Source organism: Festucalex cinctus, chromosome 17, assembly GCF_051991245.1.
Source record: "Festucalex cinctus isolate MCC-2025b chromosome 17, RoL_Fcin_1.0, whole genome shotgun sequence".
Taxonomy (NCBI): domain Eukaryota; kingdom Metazoa; phylum Chordata; class Actinopteri; order Syngnathiformes; family Syngnathidae; genus Festucalex; species Festucalex cinctus.
The window spans coordinates 15,285,888-15,313,079 of record NC_135427.1 but is presented as its reverse complement, the minus strand read 5'-3'; the positions used below and the strand labels follow the sequence as shown (position 1 = coordinate 15,313,079).

General features: G+C 41.6%; 2 protein-coding genes across 4 annotated transcripts in view; one reads left to right on the top strand and one right to left on the bottom strand.

The window, feature by feature from the left end:
- The window catches only part of lhpp (phospholysine phosphohistidine inorganic pyrophosphate phosphatase), a 106,192-nt gene that overhangs the window by 21,403 nt on the left and 57,597 nt on the right, over positions 1-27,192 (top strand). Inside the window, exon 2 of one of the 3 annotated variants that reach the window (XM_077502552.1) lies at positions 1,677-1,811. The gene's annotated coding sequence lies outside the window, so the exon portion shown is untranslated. Of the gene's footprint in view, positions 1-1,676; positions 1,812-2,515; positions 2,751-27,192 lie in introns of those variants that run through there. The other 2 variants (XM_077502551.1, XM_077502550.1) reach the window with 2 other exon arrangements.
- On the bottom strand, positions 731-26,691 carry LOC144004874 (carbohydrate sulfotransferase 15-like). Its single transcript, XM_077502536.1, has 8 exons — positions 26,440-26,691; positions 13,841-14,384; positions 12,114-12,453; positions 9,579-9,716; positions 7,115-7,274; positions 5,729-5,885; positions 1,697-1,844; positions 731-1,065 (listed from the first exon to the last, which is right to left on the bottom strand). Exons 2-8 carry the CDS (start codon positions 14,339-14,341, stop codon positions 872-874), a joined length of 1,638 nt encoding a protein of 545 aa, XP_077358662.1. The 5' UTR covers positions 14,342-14,384; positions 26,440-26,691; the 3' UTR covers positions 731-871.

Here is a 27,192-nt window from a genome sequence, read left to right as displayed (position 1 = left end):
ATAAAACATTAAAAGTTAACTATCCCAACTGGTTTCAGGCACCCTGAACTGATTGGCAGCTAATCGTAGAGCACACATAGATAAAATACCAAACACACCCCAACCGCACCGAAGGATAATTTAGACGCTTCAATTAACCTAACACACCTGTTTTTCAGAATGTGTGAGGAAAACCAAAAAAAGCTTCAAAGGCATGGGGAGAACATGCAAACTACACCAAGGACGACCGAAACCCAGACTCGATCTCACGTCCTCAGCACTGGGAGGTGGATGTGATAACCAGTCAGCCACCATGCCGCCTCTAATAAGCCAATTTTATGTAAATGTGAATAAGAAAATTTAAGGACATATAATTATGAAGCCATTGTAGTATTTACAAGGACAAAAAAAACAAAAAAAAAACATTTTTATCAGTGTAGAGCGTGATTCGAGTGAACTCAGGCCCAACCGATTCTGATATTTGGTAGAATAAAAATTCTGCTATTCGATTGATTGGTCAATTATTAAAAAAAAATAAAAAATACACACACACACACACACACATATGTATATATATATATACATATATATATATATATATATATACATATATATATATATATATATACATATATATATATATATATATATATATATATATATATATATATATATACATATACATATACTTACATACATACATACTTACATACTTACTTACATACATACATACATACATACATACATACATACATATACCGCAGCCTTGTCTTGTAAGAAGCACAAAAAAAAAAAAAGTGCTTTGCTGCCATCTTGTGGCATCAACAGGCAATTGAAAGCCTTTTTGGGCGGAGTTACGCTTGTTTTGGTGGTTCACTGTGTATGTCAGGGGTCAGGGTTGTGAATCCCAGAGGAAGGCGTCGTTGTGCAAGACTCGCGCCAGCTTGCGGTTGAAGGGCGCATAGAAGTGGCGTAAGATGTGTTGCGTGGCGGGCAGCATGGGGCCCAGGTTCTTGTCCGCCGGCCTCCTGCTGTTGGAGGCGGGGCTTCTGTTCAGCTCCGACTCCATTGGCTGGCTCAGCGGCCCTGTTGGTACGGGCCACAAAATACAAAAGTTATTCAACTGGTTTTTGTTTTTGTTTGTTTTTTTCTTGGGCGGCACGGTAGCCGAGTGGTTAGCACGTCCGCTTCACAGTTCTGAGGTCTCCGGTTCGAGTCCAGGCTCGGACCTTCCTGGGTGGAGTTTGCATGTTCTCCCCGTGCCCGCGTGGGTCTTCTCCGGGTACTCCGGTCTCCTCCCACATTCCAAAGACATGCATGGCAAGTTAATTGGGCGCTCCGAATTGTCCCTAGGTGTGCGTGTGAGTGTGGATGGTTGTTCGTCTCTGTGTGCCCTGCGATTGGTTGGCAACCAGTCCAGGGTGTCCCCTGCCTACTGCCCAGAGCCAGCTGAGATAGGCGCCAGCAGCCCCCGCGACCCTTGTGAGGAATAAGCGGTCAAGAAAATGGATGGATGGATGGATGGATGTTTTTTTCTTTGTAACTCCAAAATGATTTGCAATTGCAAAACATTGCCACCAGATGGTAGTATTGCACTAGCTACACTTAGAAATCATAGTATTCACGGGCCAAAAATAGCACAAATATGGAGAAGAAGAAGAAAAAAAAAAGACTAAAATGACGTCTTTTGTTTTTAGGGAAAAAAGTCATAGGTCACCCAGGCCAAGGAAGCGGAAGACGGTGTGCATGGTGTCAGTCCTGTTGGAGGCGTGATCCTCCAGCCTCAGCACCAGCATCTGCTCGCGGCCGAACACGCTCAGCCAGTCCAGCAGGTAGACCACATAGAGGCCCACCTGCAGTCGCACCTGCAAAAAAAAGAAAGAAAGAAAAAAAAGATAGTTTGGGGTTTCATTTTTTCTTGTTTAAATATTTTTCTTCTTACTTATTAGTAGGTTATTTCTAAAGTATATTTTTGTTTGTTTAGTTTTATTCACAGATCTTAACTTTGTGTTTGTTTGTTGGAGTTTAAAGCAGTGGTTCTTAATCTTGTATATTTTTAATCAACTGAAGACAACCCTCACCAATTAACCCCACCAGGAGGGGTCAGGGTGCAATTTGACAGAAAAAACCCCCATTACAAACCTTGATTTAAAATGTCATTATGGTTTTCAATTATATTGACGCAAATATGAGCCCATTTGAATCAAATAATCAATTTTCTAAAAATATCAAAGCATCTTTTAAAAAGATATATTTTCAAGGACCCCTTGCAATTACACCACCGACCACCAGGGGTCCACAGACTACCAGTTAAGAAACGCTGGAACGTTCGCGTACACTTCGGAAAACACTGAGTCACTTTTAACTTTTGGAGTTAATTTTTACAGTTATATTTATTTATTTATTTATTTACGTTTTATTAAAGATATTTCGGTTTTAAAGCGTATAATGCATAATTAATCAGTTTACATTCATAGCTTTGCCCCCGATTGTCCAGGAGTGTTTACATTTAGTTATGCCCACTTCTTGCAAGGGTCAAAGGTAAAAAGCAAGATGGCTGCCTCAAGTTTCCGTGTGTGATTTGTGGACGTCATGGAAGCGGGCCTTTCGGCAAGAGACGGTTTTTCAAAGTACTTTTAGACATTCTGCCTTATTTTCAAGTTTGAAAGTAGACTTTTTGTTTGTTTGTTTGTTTGTTTGTTTGTTTGTTTTTATCAAGTCATCTCCCCATCCAGCATCCAAAACCCGTTCCAGATCTGAACAAACAAATGGTGAGTGAATGCATTGACACCTTGCTGAGACCTGTATGTTTTAGAATGAACTTTTTTTTCCTTAAAATGTCATTCTATATCAGTTTATCAGGCTTTAAAGATAATTTGGGTAGGAAATGAACAGGATACTATTTTGTTTGGTCATTTTGAATTGTCAGTTTTCGCAATATTCAAAAATACTGAATATGTAAGTTGCCCTTTGATTAACATAAAAAAAATAGACTACATTCCTAATAGGAATTTTGTTTTTCCTAAAAAGTAAATTAAACCTATGTCTCAAATCATTGAAGACATTTAGCCTGTTTTCTGAATCGCTCTGCCTCAAATCGACATTCAGTCTTTGTTTACTTATGTTGCCATTTACAGTATGTTACAAACTAACTAGCTGCTGGCTTGTCGCCAATGGCGGAGCCAGAGGGGGGGCCGGGGTGGCACGTGGCCCTGCTGAAATGTGATTGGACCCAGCAGACGCCAAATGATTGACATATCACGGCACCGGCGCAGTGACGTCGCACGCTTGGCCGATGCAGCCTGCCAGCATTTTTTTCAAGCAGACGAGAAGACGCCTACTAATTGTTATGCCCCTCCTGAACAGTGGCTGGCGCTACTTACGAGAAAGCATTATAATCCACCTCACTAGGAGTCTGGAGAAGGAGAATCATCTGTTTTAAGGAGCAGTCTCCTGAACACCGGCACATCAAGAATGCATGTTGGCGTTTGGCTATATCATGTTTGTTTGCCTGTGAGATGTGAGTGACTGTTTAAAATAACTTTTATGTTCAGATTATGGGTGTCAAAATTGTCGCGTTATTATCTCGTTAACTTAGTGTCTTTAACGGCACTATTTTTTTTTTAACGCTCGATTAACGACTGCTCCTTATTTGGAAAGCCTCTACTCAAGGAATTCTAGTCACCACGCAGTAGAAACATCCACGTCAAAACTACCCAATAGAAATGCACTGGAGCTAAAATACAGTGTTTAAGGGGCAGAATATAGGTGGAGGAGCCATTTGGACTGTGTCTCACCACTACCACCCGTGCCTTGCTTTGAAAGAACGCACTCGGTTAGCCGTTGCGTTCGCATCGAGCACCAAGAGGCGTCCATGGGCACTCAGAAACCCCTGTGAGAGTAAAGAGCCGAATGGACGCCGTCTTGACAGTTGGAGTGAGCCCAATCCTATTTATCTTTAAATGTGAGGCGTATTTTATTCAGCATCTCCACAAAATATCTCATCAAGGTGAAAGTGAAACTGCCTGTGTTCGCTGTAACAGTAGAGCGGCCTCAGCTGCGTCTCGCATCCGAGAACTTAACAAAATAAAAGCGTCCTACGTCATAAAAAGGAGTCACTATAACACAATTTAGCAGTAATACATTAAATGATACTGCCTAGTTATTGGGGGATTGGCGTCAAGTTGTATTTTACAATTTTTAAAATGTGCAGAAACTCGCAAGTTACTTATTGTTTAAAATTACAGAGCTATTAATATGAAAAGAACACATCGGTCGTTTCTGGTTCCTATGCAGTAAATATTCTTCATTTTACAATGCACATCCTATTTCACTAAAAAAAATAAAAGCCTAGCGCGAATGCATATATTTGTGGGGACTGTGTTGTATTTTACAGTTTTAAAAATGTGCATAATTTCACAAGTTACTTCATGTTAAAAATTAGGCAGCTCCTAATATGAAAAGAGAAATGCATTGAGCTTTCACTATTGTCTTACAAATGCAATTAGACCATGTTGTAGTGATAGAAAAATGACCAAAACAAATCAGTCACGCTTTGGTTTGGTTTTACAGTACAGCACATATTTTATTTTTATTTTTTAAAACTTTTTTTCTTGAATTGTTATGAAATTACTCTATCAATGATTTTTTTATTTTTTTTTATTGAATTGTTATGAAATTACTCTATCAATGACTAAAAAATAAATAAAACCATATTGAAATTGTACATTTTATTGTAAATGTAGGTATAAATTGAGATATAAAATGTGCAATTAATGTGTGATTAATAGTCAGTTAATTATTGAAGTAATGCGATTAATTATGATTACAAATTTTAATCCACTGACACCTCTAGTTCAGATAGATTGTTTTGGACGGACATCACTAAGCAACCTAGTTTTGTGCAAGCTAAAAATAAGTATGTTGTTGTTGTTATGCAATACAATAGCACCCTCCAATGGTTGAAAGTTTAAACAGACACTAACTGACGTTTGCATTTAGAGGTATAAGTGGAGGATTTATTAACATTAATATTAATTAATCACATTAATAGATTATGTGGTTGTAAATGAAGTAGTAGTTGGAGTAATAAATTTATTTTTCATAGGGTGTGTGGAAAATGAAACGACAAGGAGAGTTTGGCACTTAGGATCTTTAGTCATACTGTAATACAAATTTGCATTATGTTCATATTATAATGTTATGTTGATAAAAGTACTGTAATTGCATGAATACAGTATCTGCGTGTGCGTGCAAGTTCATTCAAGTTAAACAGTGCTGAATTATTTTTTTTGTACATTTTATACATTCTTAATAAACGGCACATTATGTGCAAAAATGTCCCCTGTGCTTAATATGTACTTAAATATATTTGAACATCGACTCCGATTGAAATTAATTTTCATGAAAACAAATTTGGCATCATCTTTGGATGAAGTATCCTTGGCCCCCCCCTGGCCCCCCTATTTATAAAAGTCTGGCTCCGCCACTGCTTGTAGCTGACCAAGTGTCATCGTTTTGTCCCTAAAACTTTCTTCGCTGTGTGTGAGGACAGCTGTAATGCGTTTTGCACGCTCCAGCAGGCGTGAGGCCATTTTAGCGGATGGGCAATTAGGCCATTGGCGGAGCGTGGTGACCCCGTAATGGGCCAGTCTGCTCTGGGGGCACTGAGACGGGGGCAGACGCGGACGTTTTGAGCTGAGAACGCTCGCTGCCAAGACTCCGGAGTGTGGCCTGGGACGGCACTCACGGGCATGGCATTGTTGACGCTGGTGTTGTAGACGCAGGAGCGAAGCGTGTAGTCGGCCAGGCAGCCGTCCAACAGATGCAGGGACTCGGACACCTTCTCATGGAAGTCCTCCACCGATTTGTTGGCGATGCCGAAGTACAAGTAGTCGGAATATAGCCTGAAGAGACGACCACAAATACGTTATGGCTGCAGCTGTACAGTATTTTACCAATCAATTATTTCCTCTAGTAATTGAGTAAAGATTCGGGATGTGAATTGCCTAGTACCTGACGATTCGATTCGTATCACGATTCATAGGTCACGACTTGATTCAATACCGATTAATCCCGATACAAATTTATCAGTTGATTGTGATTTTTTTGTTTGTACATGTACACAGTAAGATTTGTATAAAAATGTATTATTTGTTTATCTGAAACTTCAGTCTAATTGAATTTAACAAACAGGTTGTAATCTGTTTCATGTTTGAGCAGTATTGAAATAAAATATTAAGGTTTAATGTTCCATTAATATAAGGTTTTTTTCCACGATTAAGGTGTGAACCCTTACTCTAAGATGTTTTGTTGAATATTTTTCCATCAAAAATGGACGTTTAAAAATCAATTCGGCCGCATATTGAATTAATTTGAGAATTGGGCACTGTAATATTGCGATATTTTGCTAAATTGATTTTTTTTTAACACCCCTAGTAAATTATTGATTGTGCATGATAAAACAACAAATTGCAGATATTGTTCCCCACTTCACCGTCAAGTTATACACTGTAGTATCTGTTACTGAGTGTGTGTGGTTTTACTGTAAAAGGCGGAGCTTAGACTGGTGAGTGACATGGGAGTCATAATTCATCAGAACTATTTTTGGTAATCAATTTGACATTGTTTCACTTAAAATCCAAATCCACAGAAATTCAGCCTCCTAACCATAAATATTGAAAGAAAATGGATTTATCTATTTTTACTCAAAACAAGGTATTTTCAATAATCTCTTCATTTAAAATGAAAATAATGAGCTTAATTTTAGCAGATTTTTCTAACGTTAGCACTGTCAATTTAAAACTGTCCTGGTTTTGAAAAATGGGATGGAAAATAAAAAAAATAAAAAATAAATAATAGATTTTTAGGTTAATTAAAAAAAATCAATCAATTATTTGTTTTTGTAGGTACTGCCCTCGAGTTACTTAGCGAAAGTGTTGGTGGCTGTTGTTAGCCTGGCTAACCGCTAGCCGCTAACAGCACCTCTACATATGCACTGTAACGCCGCTAAATTAAAGAAGTTGAACATGCAACGTATGTCCATTAACCTTCAACAAAGTGAGCATGAGTGCTTTGAACCGGGGTGGGGAATATGATGATGATGATGATGATGATGATGATGATTGACACGTACCTTTCCACCGGGTCCCTGAGCATGACGATAAAGCGGGCGTCGGGCTGCAGGGCGTGCACAAAGTCCTGGATGAGGAAGGGCGGCTCCCCCCCGGTGGTGGCATTGTCGTAGAAGTACACCCATGCATTGTTGTCCCACATGGTGGACGCGCTAGCTTCGCCTGCAGAACACAGAGGTCGCACGTGGATTTTTGTTGGACAAAAAAAAATAAATAATAAAAAAATGCTTCCAGTGAAGAATCTGTAAGTTTCTTTACATGCCGTTAAAGTCCAAATACATGTTCAGTACCTGTATATCCAAATATTTTTCAGTAATTTTGGTTGTCAAAGCTGACATTCGTCACAAAAAAAGTTTCTTGACGATTTTTGTCAGGATTTTCTTCCACGTTTGTTTGAAAATAAAGAATGGTTAGTTATGTTGACATTTTCGACTACATGGGCTAATTTTGACGATTTTTGTAAAATAGTGTCAACTTGTACGTTGCAAGTTGTAACACCACGTTTTAGCATTTATTATTTTTTAAGATTTACACAAACGACAGTCAAGACAATCATCTCTCTGAATTTCGTTGAAACAGATTTTGCAATTGGCAACCACTTAAATGTGCATTATCGCCCCCCTGTGGAGGTCTAACATTTAAAATTCAAGCAGCAGAACATATTTGATATTAGAGGTAACTAGGGCAGCTCGATTATGGAAATAATAATCATGATTATTTTGGCAATAATTGAAATCACAATTATTCAAAAGGTTATTTTTTTTGGTACAAAACAAGAAAATGTTTAAGCATTTAAAAGTATTAAGAGTAAGACCAATTTAAAAAAAAAAATAGAAACACTAATTTATGCAAGTTCCTTTTGGACCAAACAGAATTTATAATATATTATTTATAATTAATAATATAGATTTATTTATTTATGTTGGCAAAAAAAAGTTGGCGTGCAGCTTGTGCATTGTGCAGAAGAACGATCATTTATTTTTAGGAATTAAATGTTTAAATGTAGACAAATAAAATTATTTGAAACACTATAATTATGCAGGTTCCTTTTGGGTGAAACTATTAAATTATTTAAAAATTTTAAAATGGTGCAACTGTATAAACTTAAACAACTCCAAAATTAGTCTGAATCATTTTTTTATGATTATGCTAATTTTGTAATTGTGGAGTGTAATAATTGAAATTGTAATTGAATTTTGATTAATTGCACAGCCCTAGAGGTACCATTTTTAAACAATGCATAAAGTTCTCATATGCACATACAGAATATTCTGAATAAAGTGCAAAAAAAATATACTTGAAATTGTATATCTGCCACCGTGTAGGTCCAATCATCCAAAGTCAAAGGACGGCTCATGTGGTTGCACATGGAAGGTTGAAGGCGGCCATGCGGCAAACCGGCTTTCAAGAGGGACGTCACTTTGGCTGGAGACGCTCCCTGAGGAACGGTGTGTGAATACTGATCGGGGGATTTTGCGCCTTACCCAGGATTATTTATTTAAAGCGAGAAACAAAACAGACTCGACAGTTAAGCTGCGCTCAATAGTTGCGTTTGCGACGCTAGCGACTGTTGATCTCACGTCAAGGTTCGCTCAAGGTTGCAACGTTAGCTAAACGTTCTCTGAGCAGTTTAATGTCTCTCTAAACAATTGTATCGTTGTGTGTGTGTTTTTTTACTTGTCAAAAGGAAATTTTGAATTATTTCCTTTTGACATGGAAAAAAACAAACATTCAAACTGTAGGTAAACGTCCGTTGAACGTTTGCGGAAACCTGACAGGAACGCGCATTCACTACCTTCGCCAACAGTCGCAAGCATTTGCCACCCAGTAGGATGCGGGTTTAATTGCTAGCAAGTGTGTTTTTGTCATCCAGAACTAGAAGTACCGCTTGCTTTTTGCGTCCATGTATAAGTAATCATGGGAAATGTAGTCCTACAAGCCTAATACAGCTCTCGTCGGCCAGACCCAACGCAAGCCGAGCTTTTCTGGCGACATATTTGTTACAATGCGGGACCGGTAAATGACCCAGCTACCTTCCAAGAGCTGCCGGGGCCAAGCAGAAAAAGTTTGATAATAGTGTTTGCATTGACTTAGCGCTGTTGAACTGTCAACCAAGATAGCATTTAGCATTAGCTAAAAGCAGTGCTTCTCAATTATTTTCTGTCATGCCCCCCCTAGGAAGTAGAAAACATCTTGCGCCCCACTCTTTGAGAAGCACTGAGCTAAAGTAATAACACAATCGACAACTTTCCCTCTCTCCCGTGACCCGTTAGCTAGTAAGATTTCTGCCCCCGCCCCCTTGTTGACGAAGATTGACGAGCGTTTAAATTTGGTGAGACTACTTTATTGTATATTTGACTTTCAGCAAAACTGTAGCTTTTAAACTTTTAACATCTGGTCACCCTAACTCGCAAGCGTGTCAAGTATTTGATCCAGCTTTCGCATTCAAACGTGACGCCATCTTACCAATGATAACGTCGGGCCGACTCCCGCTGTCATTGGCCGCCAAGCTGCCTTGGATGACGTGAGCGGCCTGGTCGAACAAGTCCAAGTAGTCCTCCACCGGGTAGCGGTTGTGGAAGCCTTCACTCAGACGGATGATCCCTGCAGGGGAAAAACAAATAAGTGTGCATCCATGCGGATAAATGCTAACGCTAACACTATCTCAGTTGACTGTGCTTTTGTGCTTGGATTAAAGGGCCAATATGTGGATGCTTTCCTAATGCCTGAAAAATGTGTTTCCATCAGAGTCAGTGTGCTGTAATTACAATACACAAGGTAAAATAGCTTGAGTGGGCGAGCGGTACGCAGATAATGAGCCGGGCCGGGTGTCGCCGTGCAGCACCTCGTTCTACTTAGTGGGGGAAATAAAAAAGAAAACTCTGGGAAAACGCTCCCCAGCTGCATCATTATTCCACGTGTCGCATGCTCCACACAAGGTGGGATGGCGGCGGGCGACGCCAAGACGCCGATCGCTGCAGGGAATTTTTTTTTCATCCTTCTTTGTTTCATCTTGTCGCTTTTTGATCGTCGCACATGATTTTTTCCTACTGATGTATATGGTGAGTGGCATCTAGTCGCGTCACGACTGAATATCAAGGCCAGGAATATCATGTATAATATATGTTCATGCAAAAGAGCTGTGTGATGGGATCCTGAATGCTTTTCTGCGCAATTGCTCGTTACGTCAACTCACAATATTGAGTTTACAAAAACAATTGTACCCCAAATCAACTTTTCCTTTTGAAATGATTGGAAATGCCATTAATCTACTTTCTTTCACATTCTTCTGTGTGCGCCTTGGCCACACGGGGGCACTATAACATGGACATAAATTACAGTAATATTGGTCTTTCTTTGCAGAGGATAAGGAATATTTGTTACTCAAATATTGTTGCTGTAAGAGTTATAACTCTGCGACTAATTTTGTTTGCGTATTGGCATTAAGCTATCAGAGATTACTAGCACAAAGTTGTTCTTGTTTTAATTAACTCATTCACTGCCTTTGACAAGTATACTTGTCAATTGTATTTTTTAGAGCGGTGCTAAATGGGGGCGAATCTGAGCATGCTCCACTGTAAATATCAAACTTGGAAACAACTTTACTGATGCCCAACCACCGGTAGATGACATCATTGCCCCATTTTATAGGAAATAAACACAGTTTCAGAGTCCATGGGAGAAATGGCTGTATTTTGGCAAACCTACATTTTTCTGCTGTCAATTATAAAAGAACGGGACGGGACAAAAAGTAGGGAGTCTATTCTGTTATTTGGTAGATTCGGTTTATATATAATTATTGAATGTAATATCACGCGAGTATTGGAAATGTAAAAAAATTCTATAATGACTGGCAGTGAATGAGTTAAGCACTGAATGTGTACTTCTCTTTCTTTTGTCACATTTCAAAGTCAAACAACTTTTGAAGAATCATATTTAAGCACGATGATGTAGAAAGGCAGAAATCCCGCAGGCGCAAAAGAAACAGCGTAACTGTAAACCTAAAGGATGAATATTGCTACATTGCAACACTGCTATGATTTTGAAAAATGAGTGAGTCATACAGATGAAATGAAAGCAAATCTTTACCCCTCCTATCTGAAGTCAGTATTGCGTGGAGAGTGATCAATGCACTAATTAGATTTTGTGAGCTTGAGCGTCATCAAGGGTGCAGTCAAAAGGCTTTGAAAAAAAAGATTTTGGCCAGGCTCTGGAGAATTGCAACATCAACAATATGCCAAAAACCTCCTAGTGAAATGATTTGAAGTTGTTGCTTTTTTTGGTTGTTTTTTTGTTTTTGCTTTACATCAACTCAAAGCATGCCCATAAAAAAAAAATAAAAAATTAGAAGAGGAATGAATGGCACTCGTGTGGAGGGAAATCGGCGTTCAAATTAAGTCGTCATCCCGCAATTGCGCGGCAGCTGTTGTTAAAGGCGGTATTAGGAGATTATTTCGATGCGTCGCGTGGGAGTGCATCTCTTTCAACACGCCGTCATTATCTGGTTCGCCTCTGTAATCAAGTCATCGCGGCTTTGAAGCAGGCTGTCACGTCGGCGTCATGAGCGCACTGACTGACTCGAGCTTCTCCCTTCATTCGCGGGAACCAGTCAGAGCTGGGCCCAACTCATAAGTGAGTCACTTCTGAATGTGGAGCAGATAAGTGGTGATGAAATTTAGTTGATACAATTATCGTCCACTGCTGTACACTTGTGGTCTTATTTTTGGAGTGACTGATCCATAGCTTAGGTGGCTGAACTTTTAGTAAAATTGGTGACTTGAACTCGACTCGAGTCAAGTCATGTGACTCGGGTTTCCCACTTCTGGGCATTAAGCAGATGGGACCATATTTTGTAGCTAAGTATATATTTATCTAGGTGGCATGCTAGGGAATGATTGTAATGAAATCTTATCACACACTACTAATTACCTCCATCTTAAATTTAGACTGTTTTAACGAGTGTCTCCATAAAGCTGCGTTACAAGCATCTGGCGAACTCACCAAACCTCTTGCGGGTCCACCAGTGCGGCTCTTTGAAGGTGGAGAATTTGACGTTAGGGTGCAGCCGCAGGCGGTCGTAAAGATCCGTGGTGCCGCACTTTGGCTGTCCAATGATGTAGAAATATGGCAGGCAGCGGATGCGGTAAAGTTTACCGTCGCGGCTCGATAAGTGCTTTCGGAAAGTGCTCCTCAAGTGCTGGAAGACGGTGCGGAAGCTGCGTGCGTAGCGCGCGTACAAGTTGGCGCCGTACGGGTCCGAGGTGGCATTGCCGGCGTACTCCTCGTACCAGCAGGGGTTGCGGAAACCTGGGAGGAATTGGCGGGGGATGACTGAAAACATCTAAAAAGACAAAATTAATCCAGTATTAGCGGGAAGTTAGCAGGAGTCACACAGGAAAAAACCTCAGTCCCTGATGGATTTTACTTTAATTTCTTTTTTTTTGTGTGTCGATGGTCATGTTAGTTCTAAGATGGATTTTTAAGATTGTCTGAAAAGGCTCCAACAGAGGTTTGTGTTCCAGAGAGATTAATAAGAAATCATGCACAAAACCCAAAACCATACCCAACAAGCCAGCTAAGCTAACAAAGGCTAGCTACTTTCTAATAGTAGCATTCATTATGCAATTTTTTTTTTCTTTTGTCAATTTTTTTTTTTAAACTAGACTAGTCCAAGTTTGTTCTTGTCTTTATGATACCAATGCTCCTTATGCTACTTCGAGAAAGTCAGGTGTGTTTACATTTCGAGATGAATCGTGCACTTTTCTTGACCTACTCACCAATCAGTTGATATTTCTGATTTTGTCGGTGAGAAATGGAAAGGAATTATCCAGACGATGTAAAGGCGCTTGTCAGCCATGTGGGACACTTCAAAATTTGGTCTAGATCCCATACCCAAATTCAAACCGGTCTTAGACATGGGACCTGTTCCTGAACGCAACATGTATTGATAAAACACAGTGTACAGGAGTATCAGTCCTGAATTAAAACTAAAATATCGCATTACACTGGTATTGATCAATATCAATGCCAACTTCGGTATCAACATAATCAATGTTTGGATTGATTTGATGGCTTGTAGAGATATAAATGCTAAAATTTTGAAGAGCATTCCTGAATGTAGCACAGAAAAACTCTCACAGTCTCCTCACATTCCAGATTGTCTCATGATCAAAGGCCTAGCAAAGCCGCACGCCAGCTCCTCCAAATGCAATTAACGTCCAGATATGCTGGACGCGGGATATCGATCGTCCCGTGTGGGGGCCACGCTCCTTTTCATTAGCGCGTCGGACGAGAAATTAGTTATGTCGCAAACAGCCGAGGCAGAAGTCGTTATCATTCCAATTAATGGCCAATCTTAGACGGGGGGGGGCTGAGGCAGCCCTGATGGAGGACCTGGGATGACTTTGAGATTTTTGTTTCAGTTTTGTACATGGCAGACATTAGAGGTCACATTGAACAGAATAGAAATCATCAGCATTAAAGCCAACAGTAGTCTGTCAGTTTGTGATCAGTGATGAGTATTTTTTTTTAATTATGTCCCTGAAGGCAGTTTTACTTAGCAAGGTGAAATTTGGTAGCTGTGTCTCTGCTGATTTGACCCACAATAAAGTCTCAAAAAGCCATGTCTGAAAAGACCAGGGAAGTCTCCCCTTTGGCCGTTTTGAGGAAGAACTGCGAGGCAAACGTGCTGGCCATCAGTTCCAGATTCCCTGGAAGTTGTTACTCACATGTTGCTCACTGCGAACCAGAGCCTTGAGCTCCGGCAGCTGTCGGTCACCGCGGAACTCCACCTTGGACGCGATGGACTTGACCACCAGCTGAAGGTGCGCGAAGTCCTTGACCGACGACAGGTTGAAGGCGAAGGGTCCCGGGGGGATGACCAAGTGGTGATAAGGCGACGGCGTGAGCAGAAGGTCCTTCCTGTCCCCCGTCAGGATGTACGAGGCCATGATGACGAACGTGACAGCCATGCCAAGCAATACTCCGCAAAGGCGGACCTTCCGGAAGTAGCCTGGCGCGCTCCACCTCCTTGGGAGCTCGGGCTTCACCTGCAGGACGGCGAACAGGTTCATGGGCGCCTGGTCCACCTGCAGGAGCAGCGGTCTCTTGTGATAGTCTTCCCCCCCTGAGTCCAACAGGGCGTACTTGTAGTCCATGTGGGTTATGGTCCGCAACTGCTGCCTGGCAGCAGAGGGCCAGAGTTTGGAGGAGGTTAGGTGACTGTCCATGATGGGGCGGTGACGAGCGGCCACCTCATCCGTTGACGCCTCCCTGACAGGAAGAGAAACCAGATTGATTCATGGTTTTCATACACGTAATTCTTAGATGCACGCGCAAGCATAACGGAAGCCACGTTGGTGGAAACCACAGGACAACTAGGACTAAACCAGGAAGTTGCGGTATTTTTGTATAAAAAATTTGACACGGTCATGATTCATTTGTAGATGACACAATCAAAATCTGATGATGTTGCAAAAGAGTCGCAGGGTTATGCAGGGTTGTTCCTCTCAATGACTCACTCTTTTATTCCTTTAACTTATTTAGAAAGAGGAAAGTTAAAATTATGTAGAATATGTCTGTGAATTCTGAAAAGATGAAGCTCAGTTGAAATGCTGTGGATTTTATAGAAATGTTGAATGTGAGACTTTGTTTGAACCGGTAGAGGAATGTGGAATGAAGGAGCTGGTAAATATCTTGAATCAGGAAAGTTTATTGGGAATATGAATAGTTCCAAAGATTCCCCAAGTCAGCCGGGATTTGAGTCACCAACCTCAGACCTGTGAACCACACGGTGACAAATTGAAATATGTTTCTCCTTAGGACAAGAAACTTTCTAACGAGAAAGTTTATCATTAGGACAAGAGACACATTTCACTTCTTCTTCCTCCCCATGTCACTTTAGGGGGTCAATACAGCCCAGATATGTGTAAAAAATAAAAAATCAGCCACTGAAGTCAGTTTCACTTAGCAATGTTAAATTTGGTAGTCAACCCACAAAAAAAGTTTCAGGTAGGCCAAGGCCCAAAAGACAAAATAATTTGGCCTTTTCCAACAGAAACTCCTTTAGACGATGTAGGAAATACAGTATTTTTTACTCTTGAACTGCCCCCACCCCTGCCGCATGCACTCACAATATGGAAGCCGTGATAAGGACATGTGGGATGGATTCCAAAGGGTGGCGAAGCTTTGGTCGGACATTCAATCTAACAAAGCCAGTATGGGTCGGAGGAGAGATGATATCATCAGGAAATCGTATTTCTCACGCGGATCAAGAGTCAGGAATGCACAAAATGAGGAATTAAAATTTTTTTCGACCAGAGAAAAAAAATGTTTCAAGATAATGGAGGTCAGCGAATGCAACCGCCGGGATCGCACGAGTCGCTTATGTAGACGCGATGTGGTGAAGACAGTGCCGCTACACCTGTGCTCATTCATCAGGCGATAAGAAGCGCTGTGGAGGTGACTCATCAACGACAACCCACCTCACAGGTGCACCCCCCGCCCCTCCCAACACCCTATCTGTGGAACCGATAAGAGGATGCCTCATCCTCACTCAGGCGGTGTCATTTACCTCGCCATCTTGCCACAGCAACACAGGCGCACCAGCAGTGGAATAACAAGTAACCCTCCCCCCACTTCATTCCTCCAAGCTTGGCAAAGAGGCTTTTTATTGATGAAAAAGAGCCCAGAGGAACAGCTGAAACTAGTCAGATCACTTTAATTCTAAAAAAAAAAAAAAGACCCACCACCAATAATAATATAAAATTTTCAGCAACAAAAATTCAACATCTACAGCTGCAATTTCATCTTTCAGCTGCAAAATGTCACTTGCGTGTCACCAGGCCCGGCAGGCCTGAGCAGTCAGGACGGCAGCATCCAACCTTGGGTGGCTGAGGTTGGACAACTCCTCTCGATTTGTTTTGGCCTGGCTTGGACGAACTTGCAAGATGAAAGTTCAATATGTGAAGCTGAAATGTGTATTTGATGGTTGCAAAATTCAATGTTAGTAATTTAGATTCAGAATCTGATGGCACATACCTTTCATTTTTAAGAGTTCTAATATTAATGAAAATACTTTTCCTTGTAGTGCTTCTTCTTTAGAAAATAATCAGCATTATAGTCTATTATTTACATTTCATTTGAAAAACAATCATAGTAAAATGTATACTTTCTGGTGTTTCTTCATTTTAAGAAATCATAATTAAAGCCAACAGAGGGGAAAAACAAACATTGAACTTAATTTGGGGGAAAAAAAAAAAAAAAAAAAGAGTTAAGTGGTGTGAAATGCGGCGAACTATTTCCCAGCAGGCCCTCACCACAATTAAAAGTTCAACAGGAAGCCACGGTCATGTGACTATGCAGCCATCCTTTGATTGGTGCAAGATGAGAACAAGGAAGAGGAGAGAAGCGGAGTGGCTTCGCCGACCACAAACAAGCTGACAGATGAAAAAGTATTCAGTTCTATTTTTTTTTTTTTTTTAACACAAAAAGTGCAGAGTGATGAGTGTAAATGGCGCGTCTTAAGTGTGTCAACAAAGGAAATCAATTTCCACTAAGGCGTCAAATGAAGCGAGAGCAAAGCTGACGAGTCAAGCGTGAAATTAATCTGGCGCTGTGAGGGGAAAAACAGCCGCCAATTGGATTTCCTCCTCACCGCCGTCGACATCCCTTCACGTAGACGTGACGCTGTTATATCCATGCCAGGCCTGTAGATGGCGATGTCATAGGATGTTACAAATTTTGCACATGAAAAAAAATTAGCGATGTGTATACATCGGCGCTTCTCAACTATTTATTTATTTTTTTTTTTAACCACCCAAAGGAAGAAGAAAATATTTCATCCCACCCCAACTCTCCACCGTGACTATAAATATTATTTGTTTGTCTCTAATTGTTGTAGGAACACTATTGAGAATGCACTAATACTCCTTCCACACTCTGACAATGAGAGCGCCACTGCCACCTACTGTTGGCCTCTTTGCATTTAAACAGGGGTGTGTAGACTTTGTCTATCTACTGTTTGATGCATGTGCATGACGGCAGGTCAGGTGGTTTCCCCCGTTCGTCGCTTGGCTTCCAGCTTATCTTTTATTCATCCTTTCATCTCGCTTGAGGCCGATGAGGATATTTAACAGCGTAAACAATCACAGGAGCTAAAAAAAAAAAAAAAAAAGTTTTTGCACAATGCGTGCAAAATAATGCAGCCGCTCCTTCCGATGAATAATTGATCAGGCTGAACTGAAACTCGGCATCCGACTTTCATGTTTGCTTTCAGATCACGTGACCGCAGGTTGTTCGGATGCGGTCGCGTGTTGTGGAGGATTCATGTCATCATCGTTGCAGATTTGATCTTTACGAACCACAAGTGTGACCAGCAGGAAGTGCAGAAATGTTACACTACTGATTCAGGCATGACGAAGAGGACTGCAATCTTTGACCGCTCATGAGATAGAGACATAAAAAAAAACTTTGTTGAAATCATCCTCAGTCATTGGAATTATATACACTGTAACAGAGAGTTCTTCCAAAAATGTAATCATATTTGCCATCTTCATCCTCATCATCATGCAAAAGGAAATGAGAATCAAAACATTTTTTGATAAATGTAGTGTAAAATCTGTTCGGAAAAAATAAAACCACACACTAAAATAAAATTGAAGAAGAATTGTTACAAAGGAAATGATTTTAAAAAGCATAACAATTTAGTTTTTTTTTTTTTTTAAATACTTGTAATAAGAAAATTAAAATGAAAATAGACTATGAATGTGAAATAGAATATGGCAAAATAAAAGTATTTTTAAAAGATGTTTTTACAATAATAAAAATACTGTAATTATAAAATGAGCTACTAAAAATTAAAGTAAAATAGACAATAAGATCTCAAGTCAACTTCATTTATTTAGTGCTTTCACAACCGCATTTTAATACTTTTAAGTTAAGATCTCAAAAAGAAGTTTAAAAAAAAAAAAAAAAATTCCACGAAAGAAAATTATAATTAAAAACAAAAATTAATCAAAATAAAATTGTTTGAAATAGTACACAAGAAAAGAAAGTAAATATTTTTTTATTTTTTTATGGGAAAATAATAAAATATATAAAAACAAAAATGAAAACATAAAATTAAAATTTGAAATAAAAAAATATCATGGAAATAAAGATTATATTACGGTACTAAAAATAAATCATTTTAAAAAATAATTTAGATGACTAAATATAGTGGTGTAAAATCAGATGGTAAAAACAAAGTAATATCAAATACCAGATTAAAAAAAATGTTCATTACTAAATATGGATGTAACGATAACAGTGGTGGTTAGTTTATTACTGTAGTTTAATTTTAATTGGGAATGTTTTGGCCACTGAGGTGGTTATCACTCCCATAAATCAATAAGACCAGCAAATACTTTTCCAACATCTTTGTCAGAAATATTACTTTTCACCCGTTTCAGCCAAACACATTGTGAACTACATAGACCATGATGCTTTGCGCTGCTGAGCCAATAGGAGCATAAGACATGACATGGCCAAGCCCATTTCTTTGTCACTGCATTTAGTATGAACAAAAATTAAATATAGTGCTTTTTTTATAACAATGAGATTTAAATATCTTTTTTTTTTTTTTTTTTTTTTTTTTACAATATCGTGAGTTTTATATCGTATCATGAATTTTATACAGTATCGCCAGCCTCCCTACTTTATTGTGATAATTATCGTATCGTGAGGTTCATTATCGTGATAATTGTCGTATTGTGACATTTACATATTGTTGCATCCTCAGAGCTGTACATCGCAGTTGTACATCAATACGTAGGCTAAACATAAGCGATGTTAACGGCCCCAAAGTGTCTTCAGTGATCCAAAACAAAGCTCCCGGTGCATGCTGGCCCACTTCAACTAACACATCATCATCATAATCGCATAACAAAAGAAAGTCGCCACATAATGGCCGCGAGACAACATAATAAGCGCAAGTATGTTTACTGACAAATTGTGAGCTGTGTTTATGGGGAAAAAGGCCGTTTTCAATTTTCCCAGCTGTTCCGCTCTGTGGACAAATACAATATACATACACACGCTTTGTGTTCCCAGCCGTAGTGTAATTAGGAGTCTGCCTCTGCTCAACCTCTTAAAGGGCAAGCGTGCGCTGTGATCACTTGACTGTGTAATCAAGGATCAACACATGAGGAAAACAGCATCATTATATAAGAGCACGAGGGATTTTTCAATGCGATCGGACTCCAGCTCCTTTTGTGAGCGTCTGTTTTCAATGGACGGCAAAAATCATATTCATTCTGTTTTCCTCCGCAAAAAGGTGCTTCACGTCAGCTCAAAACTTGCTGTGGACATTTCTATTTGGCAACTGGAGTCCAACCTTTTACTGCCACTGACGTGTATATTCGTCAATACTGGTCAAGGTTATTATAGTTAACAAACTGTCAAAAAAAAAATCCAACTAAAATTGAAGTAATATTTTTGATACAGCCTGTGTTTAGAAAACTAACTATACTATAATTTTAGTGAAAGTCGTTTTTTTTTTGTTTTTTTTATGTCATATCGTATTAATGAAATACAGTACAGTTCATTTTAATTGTATTTATTTTGGTATTGTTGTATGTCCATAGCTACAGAAGAACCATGGCCGCTTTTTTTTTTGCCAATTGTAATTTATTTGATTACACAATCGTAGTAACCCCCCCCCCCCGCCCCCCCCCCCCCCACACACACACACACACACACACCTTATTTATTATTTATTTATTTATTTATTTATTTATTTTTATCACTTGGCAAAGACTTGCTATGTTTGGAAAAAACTAAACCAAACCGAAACATTGTCCAAAAAAAAAAAAAAAAGCAAGAACATGCTTTAAAAAGTGATAAAAAAATTATTATTATTATTATTATTACAAAATCAATAAGACGACATAATTGTTTTAAAAACCCAATGATAGCCGCCACCCTGACTGCCTGGTGGAAGGCATTAGAAATTACAAACTCCCAATTGGCGCCCTGTGGGCTCTCTCCCATTTGGCATAACCCCGACTTTCAACTTAATAATCAGTCGTTCCATTTAAGCCTATGGGAGCAGAAAGGAATTACACACCTTCATCATCTTTTCTCAGATAATAAGTTTATATCATATACAAACTTGGTCCAGAAATATGAAATAAAAAAGGGAAATTTCTTACATTATCTGCAAGTTAAAAATATGGTTAAGAAACAAATCCCAACACTTCAAGATACGCTCCAACTGCCTGTCTTAGCTAAAGATATTATAAAGCTTTCTCCAACAACAATAAAGAAAATATCAAAAATATATAAGTTATTTTTATACACAAATAAAACGTATTTACCGACTTTAAAATGGGAAAAAGACTTGTCTATAGTTCCGGAACCAGACTTTTGGACCCAAATCTGTGAAAATGTATTTAAAATGACCAAACAGACAAATTTGCAACTTATCCAATATAAGATACTTCATAGAACATATATTACACAATATATGATGAAAAAAATGGGACTCTCTGACTCCGACATTTGTCTCCAGTGCTCACAAAACACTGCCGATACTTATCTTCATGCTTTATGGTCATGTACTCCAGTGCTGCATTTCTGGACTAAAATCTTGGAAAAGCTCGCTGATATATTAAACTGTAGGCTTCCTTTATCTCCAAGACTGTGTTTACTAGGTGACTTAACAATAACTGAGCGACCATGTAAACAATCTCAATCTATATTTATAGCCCTTACTATTGCTAAAAAAATAATCCTTGTCAATTGGAAAAATAAACAATCTCTAAATATCGACCACTGGTTAAACTTACTAATAAATTATATCTCAATGGAAAAAATCTCTGCCTTAAATAAAAATCAAGTATCAAGATTTAAACAAATATGGTCTATGTACATAGAATATTTTAATCTCAATTTGGCAACTTAATCCTGCCAAGATTCTGCCTGTTAACGAGAGCCACCACATCGTTACAACTTCTGTTTTCGCTGCTCCTGTATTTGGTATTTTGTATCTGATTGTTTTTATTTTTATATAGTCAGGAACCTAGTTGCTGCTAGTGGGCTCGAGCATACCACACTATACGACACTATACTCAATAACTCCTTAAGATCTATTTCTAGTGGGCACTAAGCATCAACACTTGGTGTTACTGCATGCTAATTAGTCAATTTTCTTGACGCCGTCCCCTGTGGTCGGGCGGGGGTGGTTCTGCCCCCCCCCCCCCCCCCCCCCCCGTTGTCTGCTCGGTGGCGGTTGCGTCTTGGCCGCTCCCTGGGCCCCCTGTGGGGTGCGGTGTTGGGGTGCTTCCCCTGGTGCCCGGGGCGGTGCCGTCCCGGCGCGGTCCGCTGCTCCGTGCCCGGCGGCGCGGTTCGGGGTGGGTGGGCCTCCGGTGTGCCCCGTGGTTCCCTCTCCCCTCCCCCTTCCTCCCCCCCGTCGCCTCTCCCTCCTCGCCTCCTCCCGCCCATCCTCCTCTGCCTCCCGGTCCCTTTTCCCTTGTCGCCCTCCCTCCTCCTCTCCCCCCCCGCCTCCTGCCCTGCAGCCGCCCTTTCGCCTTCTTGTCGTCTTCTCCCCGCTTCCCCCGCCCCCCCCCCCCCCCCTTCCCTGTCTGCCCTGCGGCCCCTCCCCCTCCCTCTCCCTGGGCCTGGGGCTCCCTCCCCGGCCCGGGCGTCGGGCTCCGGGGGCCGGGCGAGGGTTTGGGGCCTGCCCCGCTCCGGTATAACTCCTGGTGCCCCGGGCGGGCCCCGGTGGCTGGTGGGCTGTCCGGTAGCCCTGCTGCGCTGGCTGTCCGCCCATTGTGGTGCCGGGTGGATGAGGTGGGGGGCGGCGGGGGGTGGGGGTGCTGGGGGGCGGGCGTGCCACCTACACCCGCCGGGTTGGGTGAGGCCCCGCTGGTCGCTCCTCTTACTCACTTCACTAGCTTGCACTATACACTTTGTAAATATACACATAGGGCACACAACACATTTCTTGGTGGGGTGGGGAAGGGTGGAAACACCGTCTTCACCCTTCAACTCCCCTCCAATTTTAATGCACCTCACGTCCAAGGGGAGGGGTGAGTTGGGGCGGGGAGCCATCAGAGGGGATGGACTGCAGTGCCTGGCAGCGCTGTGGTCCCCCCCATTTGTGTCCCTGCTCCACCACTTTGTCCCTCCATTCCCTTTTTTAATGCACCACACATATACATATTCATTTTTTGGGGGGGGATACGGGTGTGTCGGAGTAGGGGAAATTTTTTCCCTCTGCTCCGACTCACCTGCTCCCAATTTTAATGCACCACACGCACACACTTGTATATACACTGGGTGGGGCCACATTCACGGTGTAAGGGTAGAGCTCGCCAGTCGGCGAGCTGGCGGACTCAGTAACAGGGTTAGGTGTCACTTGTACTCTGGCGTGACGACCGGGGCCTCTCCCCACCGGGCTCGGTGTTCTGGTGTCCCGCCTTCTCCCCTGGTGCTTCCTCCTCTGCTTCCCCCCTCCCGCCGCGGTGCAAATCTCGCGCGGCTGGAGGTGGGGTGGGCACATCTTCCCTCTCTGCGCTGCTGCCCGGTGCCGGTTTCCGGGGGGGGGTGGGGGGTTCTCGCGGGGGGCCGGGTTCGCGGGGGGGGGTGGCGGCCGTCGGGGGGGGGCGGCTTGTTTGGGGGGGGGGTGGAGGTATGGGTGGGTGGGGGGTTGGGTGCTGGGGGTCGGGGTGTGTTCGGGGGTTTGGGGGTCGGGGGTGGTGGGGCCTGGGTCGTGGTGGGTGGCGGGTTTGGGTGGGGTGCGGGGGGGTCGTGGGGGGATGGGGGCTGGGGACCGGTGGGGCGCTGTGGGGGCCCGCTGGGCCTCGTTCTGCGGCCTTGGGCTCGGGGGTGTGGGCCGGGGCTGGGGCGGGGGTGTTCCGGGTATCTGGGTCGGCTCGCTGACCGGTGTCCGCTCGGGTGGCTTGGGGGTGGCCTTGGTGCTGCCGCGGCCTGGGGATTCCGGGGGGGGTGGGGGGGGGGGGGGGGGGGTGCTCGCTTTGCTGGACCGCGGTTGACGGCTTCTCTCTTTGGTGGTGGTCCTTATGCATGCCAGATCCGTCGCACCAGCATCTACTGAAACTCAACAGAAGTACCCTCTCCCTCCCACAGCCCCTTGAATCAGTTGGTGCTGGTGTCTGTGGTTCTCACTTTTCTTTATCTATCCTTCCCTCCTTCCTCTCTTTAGTTTTTCCTCTGGTCACTTGAGATCTTAATTTATTAGAAGTATGAGGTTTCTGGGGTTGGCATAAGACTCCGGTTTTGTAACCACGCAGGAGGGGTCTTGTTGGTGCTGGACTTCACTTTGATGGATTGGATGTACTGGCTTCTATTGATCTCACTCTGCCTTATCGATCCTTCCCTCCTTCCTCTCTTTAGTTTTTCCTCTGGGCTCTTGAGATCTCGCTAAATTTGCTGGAATTTAGAGGCTTCCGGGGTTGGCGTAAGACTTTGATTTTGTAATCATGGGGAAGGCAGGAAGTGTTTGGTCGGTGCTGGATGTCACTTTGATTTACCTTTCTTTTCTCTTTATTTCTTTTTTTTCTGACCTTTTCTCTGGTCTCCTGACCATTTAAATCTCACGACTCTGGCAAGATTCTGAAGTACCTGGTTAAGGCGAAGGGTAATGGGATATTTATAAGGTTTTAGGTGAATGAATGAGTATAAATTTATACGTATTTGCACGCACGCACGCAAACGCACGCAAACGCACACACGCAAACGCACGCACGCACGCAAACGCACGCACGCAAACGCACGCACACATACACACACACAAAAAAAAAAAAAAAAAAAAAAAAAAAAAAAAAAAGGAAAAGAGCAATGATGACAAGACGTTGAATCGGTAAGACTACCGAATGAACAATTCTGAGCTCTTCAAAAAAAAAAAAAAAAAACAAAAAAAAAAAAAAAAAAAAAAAAAAAAAAAAAAAAAAAAAAGTGATAAAAATTTTAAAATCCCAAACAATTATAACCTTGGGGTTAGCGTGGACGACGCTGCAAAAATCACTTCCACGATCAAGTCAACTTTAAAGTGAAACATAACATCTGTCTTTTTATGTATATGCAAAGAAATGACCTCATTCTTTATACACGAAAATTGAACTGTGAATAAGAGTACAGTCACCCAAGTGAACTAAAGTGAATGGCATAGTTTCCAATTGTCATGCTAGTACCTTCGTAGGCTAGATTCATTATGGATGGGATTTGATCAATTATTTTCAAGAACCATTTCCCAATCATTCCAATTGCAGGAATCACTTGTTGTTCAGTTGCCAGTTCTCTGTAACAGGTGAGGACGCTTACAGCACATTGTATGTTTTTTTTTTTTTGTTTTTTTTTTTTTCCCCTCAAAACCAGGTCCAATAGCTTCTTATTTATGCAACAATTCTTTGTTTTATGTCTGAATTTGTTCTGGAATAAGTTGAATGCAAAAACAGCCCTGTAAATACGGCTCCAGTGAGAAGCGGCTCGATTATAAGGAAACTTTTTGGAAAAGTCGCTCACATCAAAGACACCACATACACTACACGCAGTCACAACATAATTTCCGCCAGCTGCCTGGGTGTAATCACATGGTGTACGCATTTCTTCAACACACACACACACACACACACACACACACACACACACACACACACACACACACACACACACACACACACACATATTGCATAAGAAAATGCAGAAGATGCCGGTTGGGAGCATGCTGTGGTCATCTAGCAACTTGCATTTTGAGTTATGATGGTTTATGTGATTTTCTTTTATTATTGTAATTCACCAACTTTCCCATGAGGACGCATCATGGGAGAATCCAGAAGATGCCCCGGTGGGCTGTGTTGTGGTTGGTCGGTCGTGTACCAACATTTGCAGTTAGTCATTTTCAGATTGTATTCAAATTATGTAGAAAGTCGTCATTGTATTTTTTCCAAATAACAAAAATTTGATTTGCAAAAATTAAGTAAAAAAAAAAAAATAATACAATAGCCTCTATTTCCAGAAAAAAATAGTCATTATAAAAATACATTTTATGATATTTATGCTTTTTTTCTGTTTTTTAATTTAAAGATAATAAAAAATGATTTGCAATCCTAAATTGCAGTTTTATTACCATTGATTTCTCTTTTTATATCACAGAATTTGCAATGGGAGTGGGGGGGGGGGGGGGGGGGGGGGGTTGTTAATCAAGTTTATTCATAAAGAAAGTTGGTTTTTAATAGAGCTGTCAAATGATTAAATTTTTTAATCAGATTAATCACATCTTAGAATTTTGATTAATCGTGATTAATCACTGACTTAAAAAGGCTTTTTCCCCCCAACTTATTTTGCCCGCTAAATTTGAAGCACACCTGTTATGTGTTAATTTTTTCAACATTTAATGTTATGAGAATATCTTCAAAAATGTATATCCACTGCACTCATCCTGCTTTTTCTAACCAATTAATTATTTGCATAATTTAAAATGGGGAAAAAATGACTTACGGCATATGTAAACATTTATTAAATGCTTTACTTTAATGCATGTAGTTATGTTTATTGCTCAAACTCGAACGGCTACCTTTAACCTAACCATCCTCTGTTGGCTAAAAAGGATCATCTGCGGTCAAAATTAATAGTGTGATTAATCTGTGGTAATACAATGATTAATGCGATAATTTTTTGTGATTAATTAATCTATTAACGCTTTAACTTTGTCAGCCCTAGTTTTTAATTAACAGTTAAATTAAAACCCAAATGAAATGAATTCAAATGAATTTCATTGATATTGTATGTGTGCATATTTTCCAAATACTTCAATCCCCCCCCCCCCCCAAAAAAAAAAAAACGATTTGCACTTTCTATTGCATATTGCTCAACTAAAGTCATTCATTGGTCAGCAGAGATTCTGGGCGGGGGGGGTGGTGTGGGGGGGTCTCAAAGAGGCGCACAATACATGCATGCATGAATGAATGTGTGTGTTTGGAGGGGGGGCGCTTGGGGACTTGACGCCCCAAACAAACGGCGACTTATCACGCGACTTGTGAGCGTATTGTTGGTCTTATTTGACGGGGATCCAGCTGCGCACGCACATAGTGTAGTGTGTGGAGTCATTGATGGTGCGCGCTGAAAGGAGGTCGTTATGCGAGCCTCTCGAGCGCGGCGCCCGCAAAACTTTTCCAGCCAGCGTTTGACTCGGTTGGGGTGTGCGTGTCAAAAGCGTGCGAAAGGAACGCGAAGGGCGTCTGGCTGCAAAAGCGCGCAACTCTCCAAATGTCAACGTGCACGTCTCCACAGTGTTGAACGTTGCCAGCATGTATGAAACCATACGTACCATGAGTTGCCGGCGGACCCTCACGCGGCCGCCGGGATAAAGCAACTTCTCGCCTGCCTGTGGGTTTCCATTCCCGCAAGGAATTGGCGGCAAAAGACGGGAACAAATCTAATCCGATGCGATGCGATTGCGTGAAAACGTGCGACTAGTCCAAGCTGATGCTGCTCGTTGTCTTCTCTTGTGGTGTCTTCTCGTCTGCCTGCCTTCCTTCCTTCCTTGCTGCCTGACCGCGATGTGAGCGCTGAGAAGCTCGCCCGTTCGATGCTTCTCTCTCTGACTCCTCTCTGATGGGAGGGAGGAGGAGGGAGGGGGTGCTGGGGCAGGCAGGGGCAGCCCCCCACAGATGCCCCCTCCCTCCCCACACCCGACACAAGTCATGTTATTACATACCTTTTCCATCACACTCACACGCGTATTTTCATTGAAAGGAGACTCAACTAAAAAAGTTATTCACAAAATGCTCCCCAAAATTTGTTTTTCCACATAAACCACTGAAAGCCTTCCACTCACACTGCTGAAACACTCTCACATGCACTTTTGAAACACTGACGTGCGTCTAAAACACTCACATGCGCAACAAACAAAAACTAAATCACACGTACAAGTGAAACGTACACGACTGAAATATTCTCAGGTGCACAACTGAAACAATCTAACACTACTGTAAATCATACACTAATGCAACACAGGGCTTTGGGTGGTGGAGTGGTAGCGTCACTTGGCTTCGATGGAGTAGGTTTTGCTTCCCCGCCC

Excerpts from the sequence above, each read along its gene's own strand:
- LOC144004874 (XM_077502536.1), bottom strand. The coding sequence starts at position 14,341 with ATGGACAGTCACCTAACCTCCTCCAAACTCTGGCCCTCTGCTGCCAGG. Across the intron at positions 5,886-7,114 it reads CTCAGGGACCCGGTGGAAAG|GCTATATTCCGACTACTTGT; the intron begins GTACGTGTCAAT and ends TCGTCTCTTCAG. Across the intron at positions 1,845-5,728 it reads GCGTCAACAATGCCATGCCC|GTGCGACTGCAGGTGGGCCT; the intron begins GTGAGTGCCGTC and ends TTTTTTTTGCAG.